The following is a 16,407-nucleotide window of genomic DNA, read 5'->3' on the forward strand; positions in this document are numbered from 1 at the left end:
TTTGCATTGTCAAATCAAAACATATATTAATGAAACAAGTTGCAACATGAGTTATGGTTTTGTTCCAGCAAAATCAATGTTAAGCAAAAGTAATGGAATTAGTTACACTTGGAACTAACTACTACACCATTTTCAGTTTATCTATTTTTTTTAAATATTAAGATCATGCGTGCCTCCATCCCCACAGCTTTGAAACAAATCATTCAGTTTGAACATAATCAATCTATCCAGCCATCTGTCCATCCATCCATCACTGCTGCTCAGTATTTTACCTGGCTAATGCATGTGTATTTCCTGCAGTTCCTCTTGGGGCACCCTGGCTTCTGATGTGCCTATTGTGCCCTGAGGGTCTAACCAGTACAACAAGCCTGAAACGCCTTCAGAGAGAGGCATCCAATAACAGCAGGAACATAAAAAGTTTGTTACAAAAACCCTAAAGGGAACTTGCATTATTTAATAACATGCATACTACAGTGCAAGAAGTCAAAGTATGCGCTTATATTTTGATTTCCAACGCGAACTGGAAGTTCCTTTCTTGCTGTAAATGGAGCAACATCTAAAACTCATGTACCAAAACGATTAATTAACGATTACTGTTATTTTTAATTTTCGTAGGTAGGTAGTATGCGTGCTCCATGGAATTATAATAAGAGGAGCGCTCATGCTGCCGGTGTCGCGCCAATGTAGTTATCCCCGATAAAAATTGTATCCCCTGTCCGCGCCCGCTCGCATGCATTCATTGCAGGCGGAAGTAGGCTACATGCTCAGCTCTGATTTCACCCCGTTCACTCAAGGCTGTATTAAAAGTACATGGTTCCTAAATGTTGGTAATCAACAAGGTTGTAAAGCAGTCACTTCGGGCACATCTGTCAACATCTAAATGATTTTATTCTTCCTACGTGTTGACGATCTTTATAAATTCAATGCGCCAATCCACGTTTCAGTTGCAAACTCTGCCTTTCATTGCCCTACACAAATAACTGAGAAAAATAGACAAAACATGTACCCCTTCTCTATGATGCACACTGAATGAAGAATATAGTCAGTCATAGGTTTAAGAGGAAATCAGTGGCTATACATTTGTTATCAGATTATGTTTATTACAATTATTTTTTCTTCTTAAAACATGGGCAATATGAATTTTAATCAAGCATTACAGCTCCAATACTGTTTTTAAGACACATGTTTATATTCTCTATGGTTAGCCTATAAGAAATGATCTGATGTATTTGTGAAATAAAACACTTGATTGTAGGACAGACAAAGTGAATGTTATGTAAAATTCTAGGGGATACATTTTTTGGCAGGCCAAAATGTCCCACCTTTTCAATTTGGCTATAGGATAAAAGAAACATGTTTATATTCTCTATAAGAAATGATGATGTATTTGTAAAATAAGAGAAGAAATAGCATGTATATTAGTGGTCCATGTGCAAAATTGCTCAAGAAAATGTATTTGCTCTAATCTGGGACAGTGTGCGCTCTAATCTGGGTCTGTATTATGCATAAACAAACATTATCCCCTTCATTAATGCAAGGCAAATTTATCTGCTCATACACACTCATGGTAGGTGCATTAGTCAGGTTTGATTGTTATAATTAGAACAATAGCCTACTTTTCTTGCCATGGCTTCATATCCCTGCTCTGCACTTTGCCATTGTAGCCTATAACCTTTAATACTATGCTATGCACATAATTGAGTTCAATTCTATTTGCTTAGGGATGCTTTCTTTATAACAGTAGGCTACTGGAGCTGTAATGCATGATTAAAATTCATATTGCACATGTTTTAAGAAAAAAAAATTGTAATAAAAACATAATCTGATAACAAATGTATAGCCACTGATTTCCTCTTAAACCTATGACTGACTATATTCTTCATTCAGTGTGCATCATAGAGAAGGGGTACATGTTTTGTCTATTTTTCTCAGTTACTTGTGTAGGGTAATGAAAGGCAGAGTTTGCAACTGAAACATGGATTAGCATAGGCTACAGAAATAAAATACGATCAGCTGGTTTTCAGTAGACAGCTGTCAGTTCGGCCGCGGCGCATTGAATGTATAAAGATCGTCAACACACGTAGGAAGAATAAAATCATTTACTTCACTTTTAATAAAGCCTTGGGTGAACGGGGTGAAATCAGAGCTGAGCATGTACTTCCGCCTGCAATGAATGCATGCGAGCGGGCGCGGACAGGGGATACAATTTTTATCGGGGATAACTACATTGGCGCGACACCGGATACATTTTATCTACAATTGCACAAGCATGGACCTATAGGACACAAGACAAGACCGGCCAGTCCATGCTTTATGTCTATGCATGCATCAGCCTAGCCTGGCTTCGCCCGCCTACCTACTTCCGCTCAATTTTCATTTCACTTCAGTAGTCAAATGAAATGAAGTACGATGGTCTGATAGCACCAGGCTAGCATCAGATCAGCCCGCACTTGTACTGTAGGCGTCGGAAGTGTTCTGACGGCGCCTGCGCTATTTATCAGTTCCTCTGCAAAATCTTTCTTTATAGGTCCATGGGCAAAATGCGCATGCATGGACCGCAAGGCTGGCTGACACAGGCCTTTGTTTACAGTGAAAACGCTTTCCCAGTCCGCACCACAATACGGAAAATATGTAGAAGCCTCTAAGCAACAGACATTGTCAATACAGGGAGATGGCCGAGAAACAGAAAAGGATAAGGAGGAGAAGATCAGAAGAACAAATCATTAAAAAGAAGGTCTTCGATCAGGCGAGGGGAAAAACCCGTGTTAACATCGGCGTGGCTTTCCAACGGTGGAGAGAAGTGAGAGAGCTGAAAGGTCTAAAAACGGATGAGGAGCTAGCTATCCTTCTGCTGGACAGGTTGGTAAAATGAGTTTTGCTATGCGTCTCACAACCAATACTTTCCCTCGGACATTCAGCGTAATGTACTCCAGTCTGCCCAGAATCGTAGCAGGAGAGTTTTCGGTACAGCTGTCTGTCCCCTCAGCTTGTTAGCTTCACCGCAGCAACTTTAGCTACAGTTTGCTAACCCACAGTTTAGCTCACGTTAGTTCAAATACTTGCCGTGTTGTTCGCTCTAAGTTTTGTATGTCAGTTTTAGACCCAAAAACTTGCGAGCAAAGTGTGATTATTTGTTATGTACTGATACACAGGTCGAAATAATATTAGCTACAATCCTACTGTATGTTCTTCGGTCACTGACACACCTGAACAACTAAGGTTTGATATTGATATAATCTTTGACTCTGTTGTGTTTTTGATGCAGTATTAGATGTAGATAGCTTGATGTACTTTGTAGACGTTCAATTAGTTAATTCAGGAACAGTAAACGTACTGTAAAAATTCATTTCCGCACTGAGCTAGCAGGCAATGTCATATATGAGAGAGAAAGAAACACAATACAAGAGTATAATACAAGAACGTGCATACACCATAGTTGTAATATACTATACTATATATCTAGACTATTGTGCAGTGATTGATTTAATTTAAAAAAATGAAGAGTAGGAGTTTAATTCAGTATAATAGGATTGTTCGTTAGATGTTTCATATTATATATTTTTTTCTACTTCAGCTTCGAGAAAGAGCTCTATATAACCTCAACGTATTTGGACGAAAGGTTTGGACGATCTCCGCCACCGATGACAAGCACTGGCTCTCACTGTTTGCCCGAAAGGTTAAGGTAAAATGTTTAAATTCCTTATTGGTTTAATTTTTCAGTGTTTGAAACTGATTTATCCTCATTATCTGTTCAAAGTAACATATGTGTTATAGTCTTAATCACATAGCAGAATGTGATAATTTTTATTATTTTTCGCAGGGAAGACTTCAACATGGAGGTACAGAATGAGCTTGAAAAGAGCACCTCGTCTGCTATTGCGACGTTGGAAGTCAGGTATAGTCACTTCTTCCTCTCATTATTTTCCCTGAATCAACTTATTTTTTTTAATTTGACGGTTTTATTTCTGTGTTTTGGACAAAACCAGCTATAGTAGGTAATATCTCCTCACCGTCCGCTACCTGTCTGTACTGTGGGTACACTGAAACAGGTCTAGTGTTTATACACAGCCCACTCTTTGCAAATGGGTATGATTGAACTAGACTTACTACATTTTTTCCCCCTCTAAATCACACTAGGCGTCAATCGCCATCTCCAGCTGGTCATCCCAGCTACTAAGCCCAGCCCCTTACCCTGTTGCTTTAATGTGAAGCTTGTTATGCATGCAGTACCATAACTGAAGAACTATGGGCTGCATATCTTGTATAAAAGGTGCAATACAAATAAAATGTGTTATTATTAATATAATGTAGAGGGAGTTGGACTGAGACCGTCAACCCTTCTCCAACCACTCAGTTATAGGCAGAATTCCTGATGTTAGTAGCAACTATGGATGGGCACGAGTAGTGTAATCCAAGGGAGTACTCATTTAACTATTATCTATTTTAAGAATGCAACACATCTGTCTGCACAGTAATATAACCTATTCAACGCTTAATGCTTATTTAAAACAGATGCAGTCACCATATAATTTTTTCACAAGTTCAAAACAAAAAGTAATTAAATAGGCAGGTCACAATTTACTTAACTTAACATAGAACAGTGTAAGACTGTTTCTGTAAAAAGAACGTGAAAAAAGGATGGGCTGTAGTGACAATCATCATTGAAAATAAGAACAGCAACAAATATAATAAATACCATTTTAATGAATACATATAGCCTAATTAACTCAGCAAAACAGCAGAAATATTTTAAAGGCATGTATTTTCGAGGCATGAGGTCAGCAACCGGAGTGAGACTGCCCGCCTTGAGATGCTACATGGATGATGTTACAAGTATTTTACAAACAGCCCGATGTACAACAAGACTCCTCAACCGCCTTGACGAACTAACAACATGGGCAAGACTGAAGATTAAGCCATCGAAGTCTCGGAGCCTCTCGATTCGGAAAGGAACAAGGAATGACAGTGTGGTGTTCACGGTAGGAGGACAGGAGATTCCGAGGTTGGCAGAGCATCCAATTCGAAGCCTTGGGAGGGAGAACTCTGCGGAACTCTCAGACAGGCAAACGGGGAGAACAGTGCATAAGCAGCTAACAGATGGTCTGTCCAGGATCAACAGCAGCCAACTTCCGGGGAAGTATAAAGTGTGGTGCTACCAACACGCACTCTACCATCGCTTAATGTGGCCACTGAAAATCTGCGAAATTCCATCATCAACAGTGAAAAAGATGGATGGCGTCTCCAACAGCTACATCAGGAAATGGCTTGGCCTCCCTCGCTGCTTCTCTGGTGCAGGTATGTTTGGCAGGAATGCATTGGAACTTCCATTCAAGTCTATCAGTCTCGGATACAAGCAGGAGAAAACCCGTTTGGTACTTGAGCGGAAGGAATCCAGGGACCAGCAGATAAGAAGTTCAGAGGTGAATGTCCGCACAGAGCGAAAGTGGCGGGCACACACAGAGGTTGACCAAGCCATCAGCAGGTTGCAGCACAGAGGGGTCCTGGGAAGAACCTGTGCAGTTCTGGTCTCAAGCCACAAAGGAGCAGAGGAAGACCATGGTTGTTGAGGAGATCACGCAGACGGAAAAGGAGCAATACTACATCAAGGCAGTGTCACAGGGCAAACAAGGAGCATGGACGTGGTGGGAGGCTACCACAACCAGAAACATCAGCTGGGCAGACATATGGCGGACTCCACAGGCACTGCTGAGCTTCCTGATGCGGGCAGCGTACGACACACTTCCTTGTCCACGCAACCTCTCCCAGTGGTATGGGAGTGAGGACAATTGCCCTTTGTGCAGCAACACAAGCGCAGGCCTCCAACACATCTTGTCAGGGTGCAAGGTTGCGCTGACCCAGTGGAAATGCGTGGGAAATGAGGGTTAAATTTAATTTTGTCTGTTTGTTATTGTATTGGACACAAAAAACATTCTAAAATACATAAGGGCTTTTGATGTTTGTTTTAATTTTTTTTTTAATTGAAATAAAAATAAAATTGTTTATGGAGAAAAAAAATACATAAAGGGCCTACACCCACACACTCACAAAAAAAACTTGATTTCCTTTGCTCACCAGTCAGGCTATTTAAAACAAGGACTGACCGAGGAATCAATCACTCACGCCCAATCCTAGTAACAATGCTATTGGACAGGTGGTGATGACTGCTGTTGCTAGGGCAAGGCGTGTCATGGGGCAGAGCCTCTGGAGGAGCACAAAGGGAGGGATGTATTTGTTTTAATAGTTAGTTCAAATATGAACAGGCTTTTTCTAGAATGGCTTTCTCCATCTTGAGTGGGTGAATGAAAGGCAAACAATGTTAAAGGTGCTGTAAGCGGAATGGTTCTTCAGTTAGCAGTCCCCTCGCTCCTCCCTACGTCACTACATTAATGCAGTGCGGTCTTCAAGCAGCAAGTTATCTAGCATCATCTCGGATCCAAAAGGATTTTTACCTGCTCCGCCATTGTAGGCGCATACACATTCACCCATCTGTTGCTCTGGCGTGCACCGGCAGTGAGACCATGGTAGTATATACTACAGTGCTGTGTGAAAGTTTGTGAACCCCTTGAGCCTTTGGGAATTCTATTTATTTTAACCATTATTAATTCATTTTTATCAATACCAGTATTTTTTATATGAAATAACAGATGTTTTTTTTATCAATTCAGCATTGTTCTTTTCCAGAAATCAACTGTTAAAACAGATAAAACTAATTATTTGACAAATGTTGTATGTGCAAAAGTTTGTGAACCCTGAGCTGCATTGCTTAAATCGAGCAAGTAAACACAATCAGATGGGCCAAATTGAGTGATGAAATAGACTAATGTAATGAGAGATCTTTAGGGAAGAAATTGGGTGGCACTAGATAAAACAAAGATAAAACCAGGTCAGTTTAGGCTCACCAAACTGAACCCATACAGGTCAGACATGCTCAAAGGGGAAAAAATCTCAGAGGGTCTCAGGAATATAGTTTTGATGTTGCACATTTGTCTGGGGACAGCTATAAATTCATATAAAAAAAGTTTGAGCTCCATCTGTCCACCGTGAGGCAAATCATCTACAAATGGAGAGCTTTAAGAGTGACTGAACATCTGCCTAGAAGTGGACTTCCTTCAACAATATCCTCAAGCACCACAAGAAAAGGGATTTTTCAGGCAAAAGCCACCCAAACATTACATCTGGAGATTTGCAGACCATTTGCCACCACCATTCATCACTTGGGAGACGGTTCTCTTGGTGGTAGGCAGAGTTGCGTTTTTGCCCAAAAATGGCGGTTTTGGTTATGACCAAACAGTTCAATTTTGGACAAATCTGTCCACAAATAAGACTTCAGGTATCTCCAGGTGCTCTCTGGCAAAGTTGTGACAAGCAGTTTTGTTCTTTTTTGAGAGCAGAGGCTTCTTCAGCAACCGTCCCATGAAAGCCATGTTGACTGAGTTTTCTTCTTATTGTGGAACCATACACATCTATCCCAGATGCTGCAAGAGAGGTCTGCAAATCACTATGTAATGTTTGGGTTGGCTTTTAACTGAAAAATAACTTTTCTTGTGGTGCTTATGGATATTTTTCAAGGAATTCTACTTCTAGGCAGATATTCAGTCACTCATAAAGCTCTCCGTTTGTAGATGATTTGCTTCACGGTGGACCGATGGAGCTCAAACTTTTTTTAAATTAATTTATAGCTGTCCTCAGACAAATGTGCAGCATCACAACTCCATTCCTGAGATTTTTTTTCGCTTTTAGCATGTCTGGCCTGTATGGGTTCACTTTGGTGAGCCTAAACTGACCTGGTTTGATCTCTGTTTTATCTAGTGCCACCCAATTTCTTCCCTAAAGATCTCTCATTACATTGGTCCATTTCATCACTCAATTTGGCCCATCTGACTGTGTTTACCTGCTCCATTTAAGCAATGCAGCTCAGGGTTCACAAACTTTTGCAGATACATTTGTCAAATAATTTGTTTTATCTGTTTTAACAGTTGATTTCTGGAAAAGAAAACAATTGAATTGATAAACAAACATCTGTTATTTCATATAAAAAATACTGGTATTGATAAAAATGTATTAATAATGGTTAAAATAAATAAAATTCCAAAAGGCTCAAGGGGTTCACAAACTTTCACACAGCACTATATACTATATATGAGTGAGACGAGTGTCGGTTTGTGGCGTTCTCTCTTCTGATTGGATAACAATTTCGGGATACTCCAATAAGTTTATTTGCCGATTACATGCAAAGCAGCTGACTGAGAGATCGGCTTTATGAAACACGCACATTATGTAAGTGATCACTGTATAAATAAAGAGCGATTTTACACTTATATTAACATAAATAAACCGGTTACTTCTCCTTTAAGGGCTTTGGAAAAAAGCACTATATCAAATCACCGTATCAGCGGTTCAAAAGCTTGCATTTATTTACAAACAGTGACTGCTGTCAAAAGTTGGAAAGGGTACTAAAATAAGAAAACCGTCCTGCCCCTTTTTCTGTCTCTTACGTTACACACTGCAGTCTGTTGATTGTCAACAGAATAATCATTGTTGTGCAAGAGATAAGCCACTGACTAGTCACCTCTGCAAGAGTGGAGACTTGTTCAGAGAAAAATCTCAGCGCACAGCTCTTGGTTTATTATGTTGTGTTTTTGTTTTCAATATCGCAAATAGACATTTGCCTCAATGGACTTCACATTCCGTACAGTATTACACCCTCCGTCCCTTAGCTCGACTGGGAAAAAACTCCCAGTAAAATACCCTTTAACATGAAAAATTGATAAATCTCAGGGCGAGTAACAAAGGAAGGGATCCCTATCCCAGGACACATAAAGCAATAGATGTCATGTGTACAGAGAAGAATAGAAAATCACAAAGGAATACAATCATTGACATTATGTAAACATGCTAATACTAAAATAAAATATGATTAGTGAATATTGTGGATGCAGGAGTGTTACGGCCGGCCATACCAGGCTCGTTAACTGGCCAGTAAACATGAAATAAACCACAATGAAACCATGAATCAACGTTTAAACCATAAGGTAATTTATTAAACCAATCCCACAAGCACAAGCCACGCCTTTAAGCCCCACAGGAGCAGGAGCACCTTTTTTTTTTTTTTTTTACCTTTATTTATACAGGTATATCCCATTGAGTCCGAAGACTCTTTTGCAAGGGAGACCTGTTCCCATTTACACGTTACCATTCACACACACATTCATACACCGATAGCAGGCTAACTATCGACATTCACATGAGGCAAGGAGGGTGAAGTGTGACACAGGTGGCAGGGCGGGGATCGAACCTCCAACCCTTTGATCATCGGCCGACCCGCTCTGCCACCTGAGCCACAGTCGCCCCAAGGAGCAGGAGCATCTGCCGCCAATCAGGCCTCAGGACACCTGGGAGAGAGAGAGAGTGTGGAGGAGCAAGAGGAGGGAGGAGCGCGTAACAAGGAGGGCTTCGGATGTTGCCAGAGGAATGACCTGATCCACACCGTCTCGTCTCCACCAGGAAAACCTGGAAGAGCACAAACAGTCGACCGATGAGCGAAGCAAACTGAATATAGAGAGTTAACAGGCATGAGAGTAGAGAGGCTTCTATCCTGCTGAGCTATGAATCAATGCTGCTGATGTAAGGCACTAGCAGCAGGGGGAGAGTCCATTCCTTGGACGGCTGATCCCACACAGAGACCCCGAGCCAGAGTAGAGGACGGACCAAAAATGGACCAATATGCACCCAATTCCACCAACAAAAACAGCCCCCCCCCCAGCCCCTGGCCGGCGGCACTTCAGACGTCCACGCACACAGCCCCAAGCACACCAAAGACAGCGGCAGACTCACCGCAACTTACGCGTGCCGCCCACCAACCAAAATACGACCCACCAAGCAACCCACGCCAGCCCCCTTTGATCAGTAGTGACATATTTGTTTGATGCGTTTGAGCAGCATTAACATGTGCATTTGGCCCATACTATTTCAGTTTTTATGAATATACATTATGAATGGTTTTTGATAAAACATATATATTCTTTTGACTTTTTCTTAGCATTGACTGGGAGGAGGGTGTCTCTGAGGAGCTGGATAGTGACACTGACGGCGCTGATCAAGACTACCGGGGTGTCCCTGAAGAACTGGATATCAACAGTGATGGTGCTTATCCAGACCCCGAGGGCGTCCCTGAAAACCTGGATAACGACACTGACAACGCTGATCCAGACCATGAGGGTGTCCCTGAGAAACTGGATAATGACACTGAGGATGCTGATGCTGATTCAGATTCCGACGTCAACCCTGAGGAGCTGGATATCAACACTGACAGTGATGATCCAGACTGCGAGGGTGTCCCTGAGGAACCGGATATCAACAATGACAGTGATGATCCAGACTACACACCCCAAATGAGTGAACTCCAAGCATCTGTTCGGCAGAAGAGACTATCATCTTCTGGTGTTAAAAAAGGTGAAATAATATCAAGGCCTGTTGACCAGAGACTTCTTGGACCTGTTACAGGGTTGCCTGCACCATGCACTGAAGAGCTTTTGAGGACAGACATCAGCAGAAGAATAGGTGAGGCTGGTCTTGAGTGTTTCACACATTGTACTTGTCCCATTCAATTAATGCCTTCAACTTGGTGTGAATGTTACATTGCCTTTTAAATCAGCCATTACAGTGCGTCATGTTCTTTTCAAATGAAGTTACAATGGCATAAAACTAAAAGTGGGTCCTAATAAAATGTTTCGAAGTGCACTGGAGAAAGGCAGACAGTACCACACTTTTAACCTGCTCTTATTCTCACATTATTGACTCTACAGATACTAAGATATTTTTTGGGCATTTTCATGCTTTATTGATAGTTTTTTTTGAAGAGACAGAGGTGAAATGGGGCAGAGAGGGGAGTGACATGCAGAGAACGACCACGGGCTGGAATTGAACCCGGGTCTGCTGCTGGGCCCGGCCCGGGGGGGGGACACCCTACCAACTGAGCTAAGGGCGCCCCACCAGTTCAGGTTTTTCAGGACTTGGATGATGTTGTGCCAGGATTTTGATGATCTGATGAGACAGGCAGCTGTGTTCTGAACCAATTGTAGTCTTTTGATGGAGCTTAAGCTGATGCCGTAAAGGTGTGAGTTTCAATAATCAAGACGGGAGGAAATGAAGGCTTGGATGAGTTTTTCTAGTAGCTGGGGGGTGTGAGAGAGGGTGTGATTTTGGCGATGTTTTGACAATGTGGCGAATATGGGGCTCAATGGTAGCCTGGTCGTACCACACCATCGTACTTCATTTAATTTGCACAGAATGTCTAGAATCGATCAATTGACACAAGTTACCTCACTTGAAGTCGGGTGTTTGTTGAAGTTTAAAACTATTGGATCTGCCCAGTGCCACTCTGAATCTGCCAACCAATCGCATAACGTTTGGTCGTGACGTATGTCATGCGCCGGCTTCTGACTACAACTGAAACTGGCTCACAATCTCAATGTCATTGTTCTCAGCCACTCCTTCTGTTTGCTGATTGGACCGGTAAAAATCTACCAGAGAAAACCCACGAATATTCCGCAGACCCAGATTGACTACTGAAGGGAAATGAAAATTGAGTGGAAGTAGGTAGGCGGGCGGTGCCAGGCTAGCTCAATAGAGAGGCTAGGGGTCGAAGACCGCGCTGAGGTTGCAGACCTGGGGGCAGAGGGATACTTTGGTGCCATGAATTGTTAGTTTAGGGGGGTTGGTGATTTTGTTTAGTGAGGATTTGGAGCCTATGAGGAGATCAGTTTTGTCACTGAGTTTGAGAAAGTTTTGTTGCATGACGGTTTTAATTGCTGACAGGCAGGAGTCAGTTTTGGGGATTTGGTGCTGAGGTAAATCTGGGTGTCTTCCGCATAGCAGTGGAAGTCCAGGTTGAAGTGACATATTAAAGGAGAAGTAAGTGATATTATTTTGTTAATTTACGTGTTAAATCACTATATGTAGATGGTAGATTGTGGGATGAAAGTGTGGCGGAGATTGTGTGTGCACAATTTACATCAGAGGTAGGCAGACTTTGCAGCAGTGAGGGCATATTTATAGGCAGTGAGGTGGAGTTTGTATGCTTGTATGGGTCCCTTTTATTAAACAGCGCTGCAGCAACTGTGAGACTATTTGCCCTCTGACCACTGCCTAAGCTTCTGCCAGCCACAGTTCCACGTCCTTGCCAACGAACAAATGAGCTACACCCTAATAGTAGTGACACATAAATAACTCCAGATATTACCTTGTGAAATTGGTGTAAAATATTGTATTGCTTCAACAGACATACATAACATTATTTCCCCTTGGTTAATTGACCTCAACTGTGTAACATAACTTGTCCCACCATGCTATTTTCTTCCACATACTTTCCAATTTACATTAAACAGCATTGCTACATGTATCACGGACAGTAGAAGAAAACTTAAGCACATGAATATGTTACTGTTGTGTTTACAGCTTGTTTCTGCTGCTTGAAGTGATAAATCAGAATTGCTGCTATAAGGGGCACTTTACACGGTGAAAACGTTTTTGGTTTAAAAAAAATAAAAAAAAACCCGTTCAGAAACAATTTATCTGACATCTTCACTCGTACACATGTTTTCAGAGGAAACGGGACGAAATTGCTGTAGTAGCAGCCATGCCAAGCCAATAGTCAGCGGTGACACAGCCTAGTAGATAGCTCTTCCGGTACAATTTGATGCATAAAACCTTACTGTAACCGAAAAGTAATGCCATTAACGTTCATAAAGCGGTTGGTAAGTTTTGTAAATTACAAGCTTTCTGTCCTCTTATTTCACTGCATTGAACTCGTGAAAACAGAAGACATGCTGATAGTGAAGGGGCTTTGTGAGCGGCTACTTTCCTGTTAGGCGTACTTCAAAATAAAAGTCGACTCACGTTTGTCCAGTGAAATGCTGTTAATGTTTAGCCAGTGAAATGCTTTTACTGTGAAGCCGTAGCCTTAATGCTCCTTTTGTTGAACAGTAACTTAACCGCTGCACGCTGAACTATGGATAGTGTTTTTTTAATGTAGAGAGAGCCGTGTCCCTGGCATATAGAAGCTACACACGTTTATTTTGCTAGAAAAACCCGGCAGAGCACAAATCTTTCACCAGAAAAAGTGTCGGGTGGTCTCAATAACTTACTAATCGCTTAGACTAAATTGGCGAGTGTTATATTTGAGCCCTGCACGACACTCTCCGCTGATCAGTGATGGTGCCCCGGAGACACCTTGCATGTTATGTTGTCTTCTAACTTTATAACTCGCATGTGGGTATTGACAGCAAATGTTATAGACTACGCATACGTGAAGTGGAGCCGTGACGTCAGCGTTACCAGGGAAAATGGTTTCGTGTTTACAAGAAACCAAAACCGTTGTTTTCCAAAAAATCCTCCCTGGGAGTAGATCTCAAAAACTTGCGGTTTCATGCTTGCGTTTGCTGTTTTCATGTTGTCGTGTAAAGTGCCCCTAAGAGTATAATTCATTGCATTAACACTGCACCTTTTTTCTTTGTAGAAGAAACTTTAAGACACCCGGAACCTGAACAAAGCAGCTCCCATGAACAGACTCAAGAAAGGCGACCGGAAGTGCTGAAACAATATGAGGGACGTCCCAGGCTCAAGAAAAACTACAACTGTTTGATCTGTGGAAAAAGCTTCCGTCACAACCATCATCTGCAGCGACACCAAGTGGTCCACTCAGGGCAAAGACCTTTCAAGTGCTTCATATGCGGAAAAGGATTCACCCAGAGCGGAAACCTCAAAACACACATGAAAGTTCACAAAGGTGAGAGGGCTTTTTCATCTTTGTTTGAGGAAAGCTCATGTCATATTACCCTCATAATAATAATATTGTTCTCTTTAAATTAAAGGTGCTGTAAGCGGAATGGTTCTTTTAGCTAACTTCCTGTCAGTTACTGCAGTTAGCAGTCCCCTCGCTCGTCCCTACGTCACCACATTAATGCACTGCGGTCTTCAAGCAGCAAGTTATCTAGCATCATCTCAGATCTATAATTTATCTAGTGTGATAAAACATGATAAAAACCATCAAAACAGACATTGGGAAGGATTTTTACCTGCTCCGCCATTGTAGGCGCATACACATGTTGGGAATTCATAAGGGGTAGATTTGGTCAAAGTCAAGAATATTATTAATTTCAAGGAAATTATAATATTAAGAAAAATTGTTAATTAATGATCAATTTAATTAGTCCAGCTAATAAAATTACTTATTAATACCTACGGAGCACCACCCTTTGAAAAAGGGAACTTTGAATCAAATCAGAAAAACAGTCTCATAATGTTAAAGGGATGTATCTTGAAAATGTCAAAGTTGGTTACAATGTACATTTAAAGACCTACTTCACCGGTTGGAATATGAAGGTGTATTGAACTCGGTGATCCTATGAAGTATAAATGTGCAATTATTTTTAAATCGGATCATCCTAGCCTGAGAAAAGGCAGAAAGAGTGTTTTATGGTCTCACTGTCTAACCCTACATTTCTCTTTCTGTGACATCACAGAAAGAGAAATGTAGGCTTGGTGACGTAGTGACTGCTCTTGGGTTAGTTGGTAAACTACTGGAGAGGGTGATAGCAGCTAACATGCTAGTGAGGTGGGCAGGCAATAGTCAATCACAGCTTTGCAAGCTACTCTTTACTTTGTTGTTGACTCCTGTCTGTCATTTTCTTCTCGAAACAATTGTGTTCAAGGAAGAGTTATTGAAGAGGAAAAAGGTTCAGGACAGGTAGCAAGTCTGTTCACATCAGTTGCTCAAGGGAGAAATGTTAACAGTATTTATTCAGAGGATAAGTTTGTACCATCCACTCCTTTCTCATAACTTTTTGCTAACCATGTCCTTTTAGTGGAGCAGTTTATACTACGACAGTGGTGATTTAATTAAAATTTTGCCTGAAAGCAAAACATTTATTTATATACATTTAAAGATGTTAAACGAGTTGTGACCATGCCTTTTACAATGCAATACTGTCTAAAAAATAAATGACTATGATTGTCTGTTTTCACAGGAGACTTACAAAATTGGACATTATTACAAGAGAAGACTGCTCCTAAAGAATCCCCTATAACAGCTCATGTGTGTGGAGAGTGTGGCATGGACTTCCCTCAGAAAGAACAGCTGGAGGAACACCGCCAGAGTCACAAAAAGCCTTACGCATGTCCAGACTGCAGCATGACTTTCAAACACGAATTTCATTTAAAATCACATAAGCTCGTTCACTTTGCAGGAGCTTTCATCTGTTCAGAGTGCGGAAAGAGTTTTATGACAGATAATTCTCTAAAAGAACACATAATGATCCACAGCGGAAATAAGAATTTCCACTGTAAGCAGTGCGGGAAAACGTTTTCACAATCCCGCTACCTCAAACTGCACCTCAAGACCCACACTGGAGAGCGACCTCACCTCTGCTCAGTCTGTGGTAAAAGTTACTCCAGGAAAGAAATGCTGAAAGCTCATCTGCGAGTTCACACTGGAGAGAAACCGTATATTTGTGTGAAATGTGGCAAGAGCTTCCACTACTGTTCAGGTTATCGACAGCATCTGAGGAACCACAACAAGAAACCAAAACCTCCAACTAAACCGCTTGGGCGACCAAAACAGCAGCAGTTAGTTGTCAATGATCAGTAATGTCACATGGGAATTCAGCCCATATGACATGCTCGAAAAATATTGCGGTTTGTCAATGACTGAAGTGATGAACAAAAAGCAACATGATAGTAATCACATTCAGTATAACAGGTAACAGTCATCAGGTACTTGTACTGGACTGGTATTTCAGAAAATAAATTATGATATACTGACTTACATTTTTCCTTTTCACATTTTCTTTTTTAAATAAACATGCATGGTCACAGTTGCAAATGTGTCTAGTCTCTCATGTTAATTGCAGCCTTGGAGCTAGGTTCTAATATTAAGCACTCGTTTATTTTTTTTAGCAGGTTATTTAATTATGTTGTCAAGTAGCCTAACTTCATTAATGTATGACCTTGTTTTACTCTGTAACAATGTAAGTGTGTGTTTTACTGATGCTATAGCCTACTAACATAACATCAACGGTAAAGTGGACTAGGAGGACCCACGTGAGATGAAGAAAAGGTCCGTCCATATCGGTCCATATGTAGTCTCGCAAAGCCAGACCAAACTACAGCAAGTAGTATGAGTCCATATGCAATATGTTGACCTATTATAACCCAGGTCCATGCACCAGCCCGCACCGCACTCGCACAGTAGCATGGACCGATAAAGAAACAGTAGGCGTCCTTTATAATGTCTATGGTCGGGAGCATGTCATGGGAGCATGTTCGGAAGTGTTCTGACTGCGCCTGCGCAATCTATCAGTTGATCCACGGCAAAATGCGCATGCGTGGACCGCAAGGCTGACACAGGCC

General features: G+C 41.5%; 1 protein-coding gene across 1 annotated transcript; it reads left to right on the plus strand.

The window, feature by feature from the left end:
• Positions 1-2,526: 2,526 nt before the first annotated feature.
• LOC307251766 (uncharacterized protein) lies at positions 2,527-15,856 on the plus strand. Its single transcript, XM_080029179.1, has 6 exons — positions 2,527-2,859; positions 3,575-3,682; positions 3,821-3,895; positions 10,040-10,560; positions 13,517-13,786; positions 15,027-15,856. The coding sequence occupies exons 1-6, from the start codon at positions 2,672-2,674 to the stop codon at positions 15,644-15,646; spliced, it is 1,782 nt and encodes a 593-aa protein (XP_079885305.1). The 5' UTR covers positions 2,527-2,671; the 3' UTR covers positions 15,647-15,856.
• Positions 15,857-16,407: the final 551 nt, after the last annotated feature.

Source organism: Ammodytes marinus, assembly GCF_949987685.1.
Source record: "Ammodytes marinus genome assembly, chromosome: 6".
Taxonomy (NCBI): Eukaryota; Metazoa; Chordata; class Actinopteri; order Uranoscopiformes; family Ammodytidae; genus Ammodytes; species Ammodytes marinus.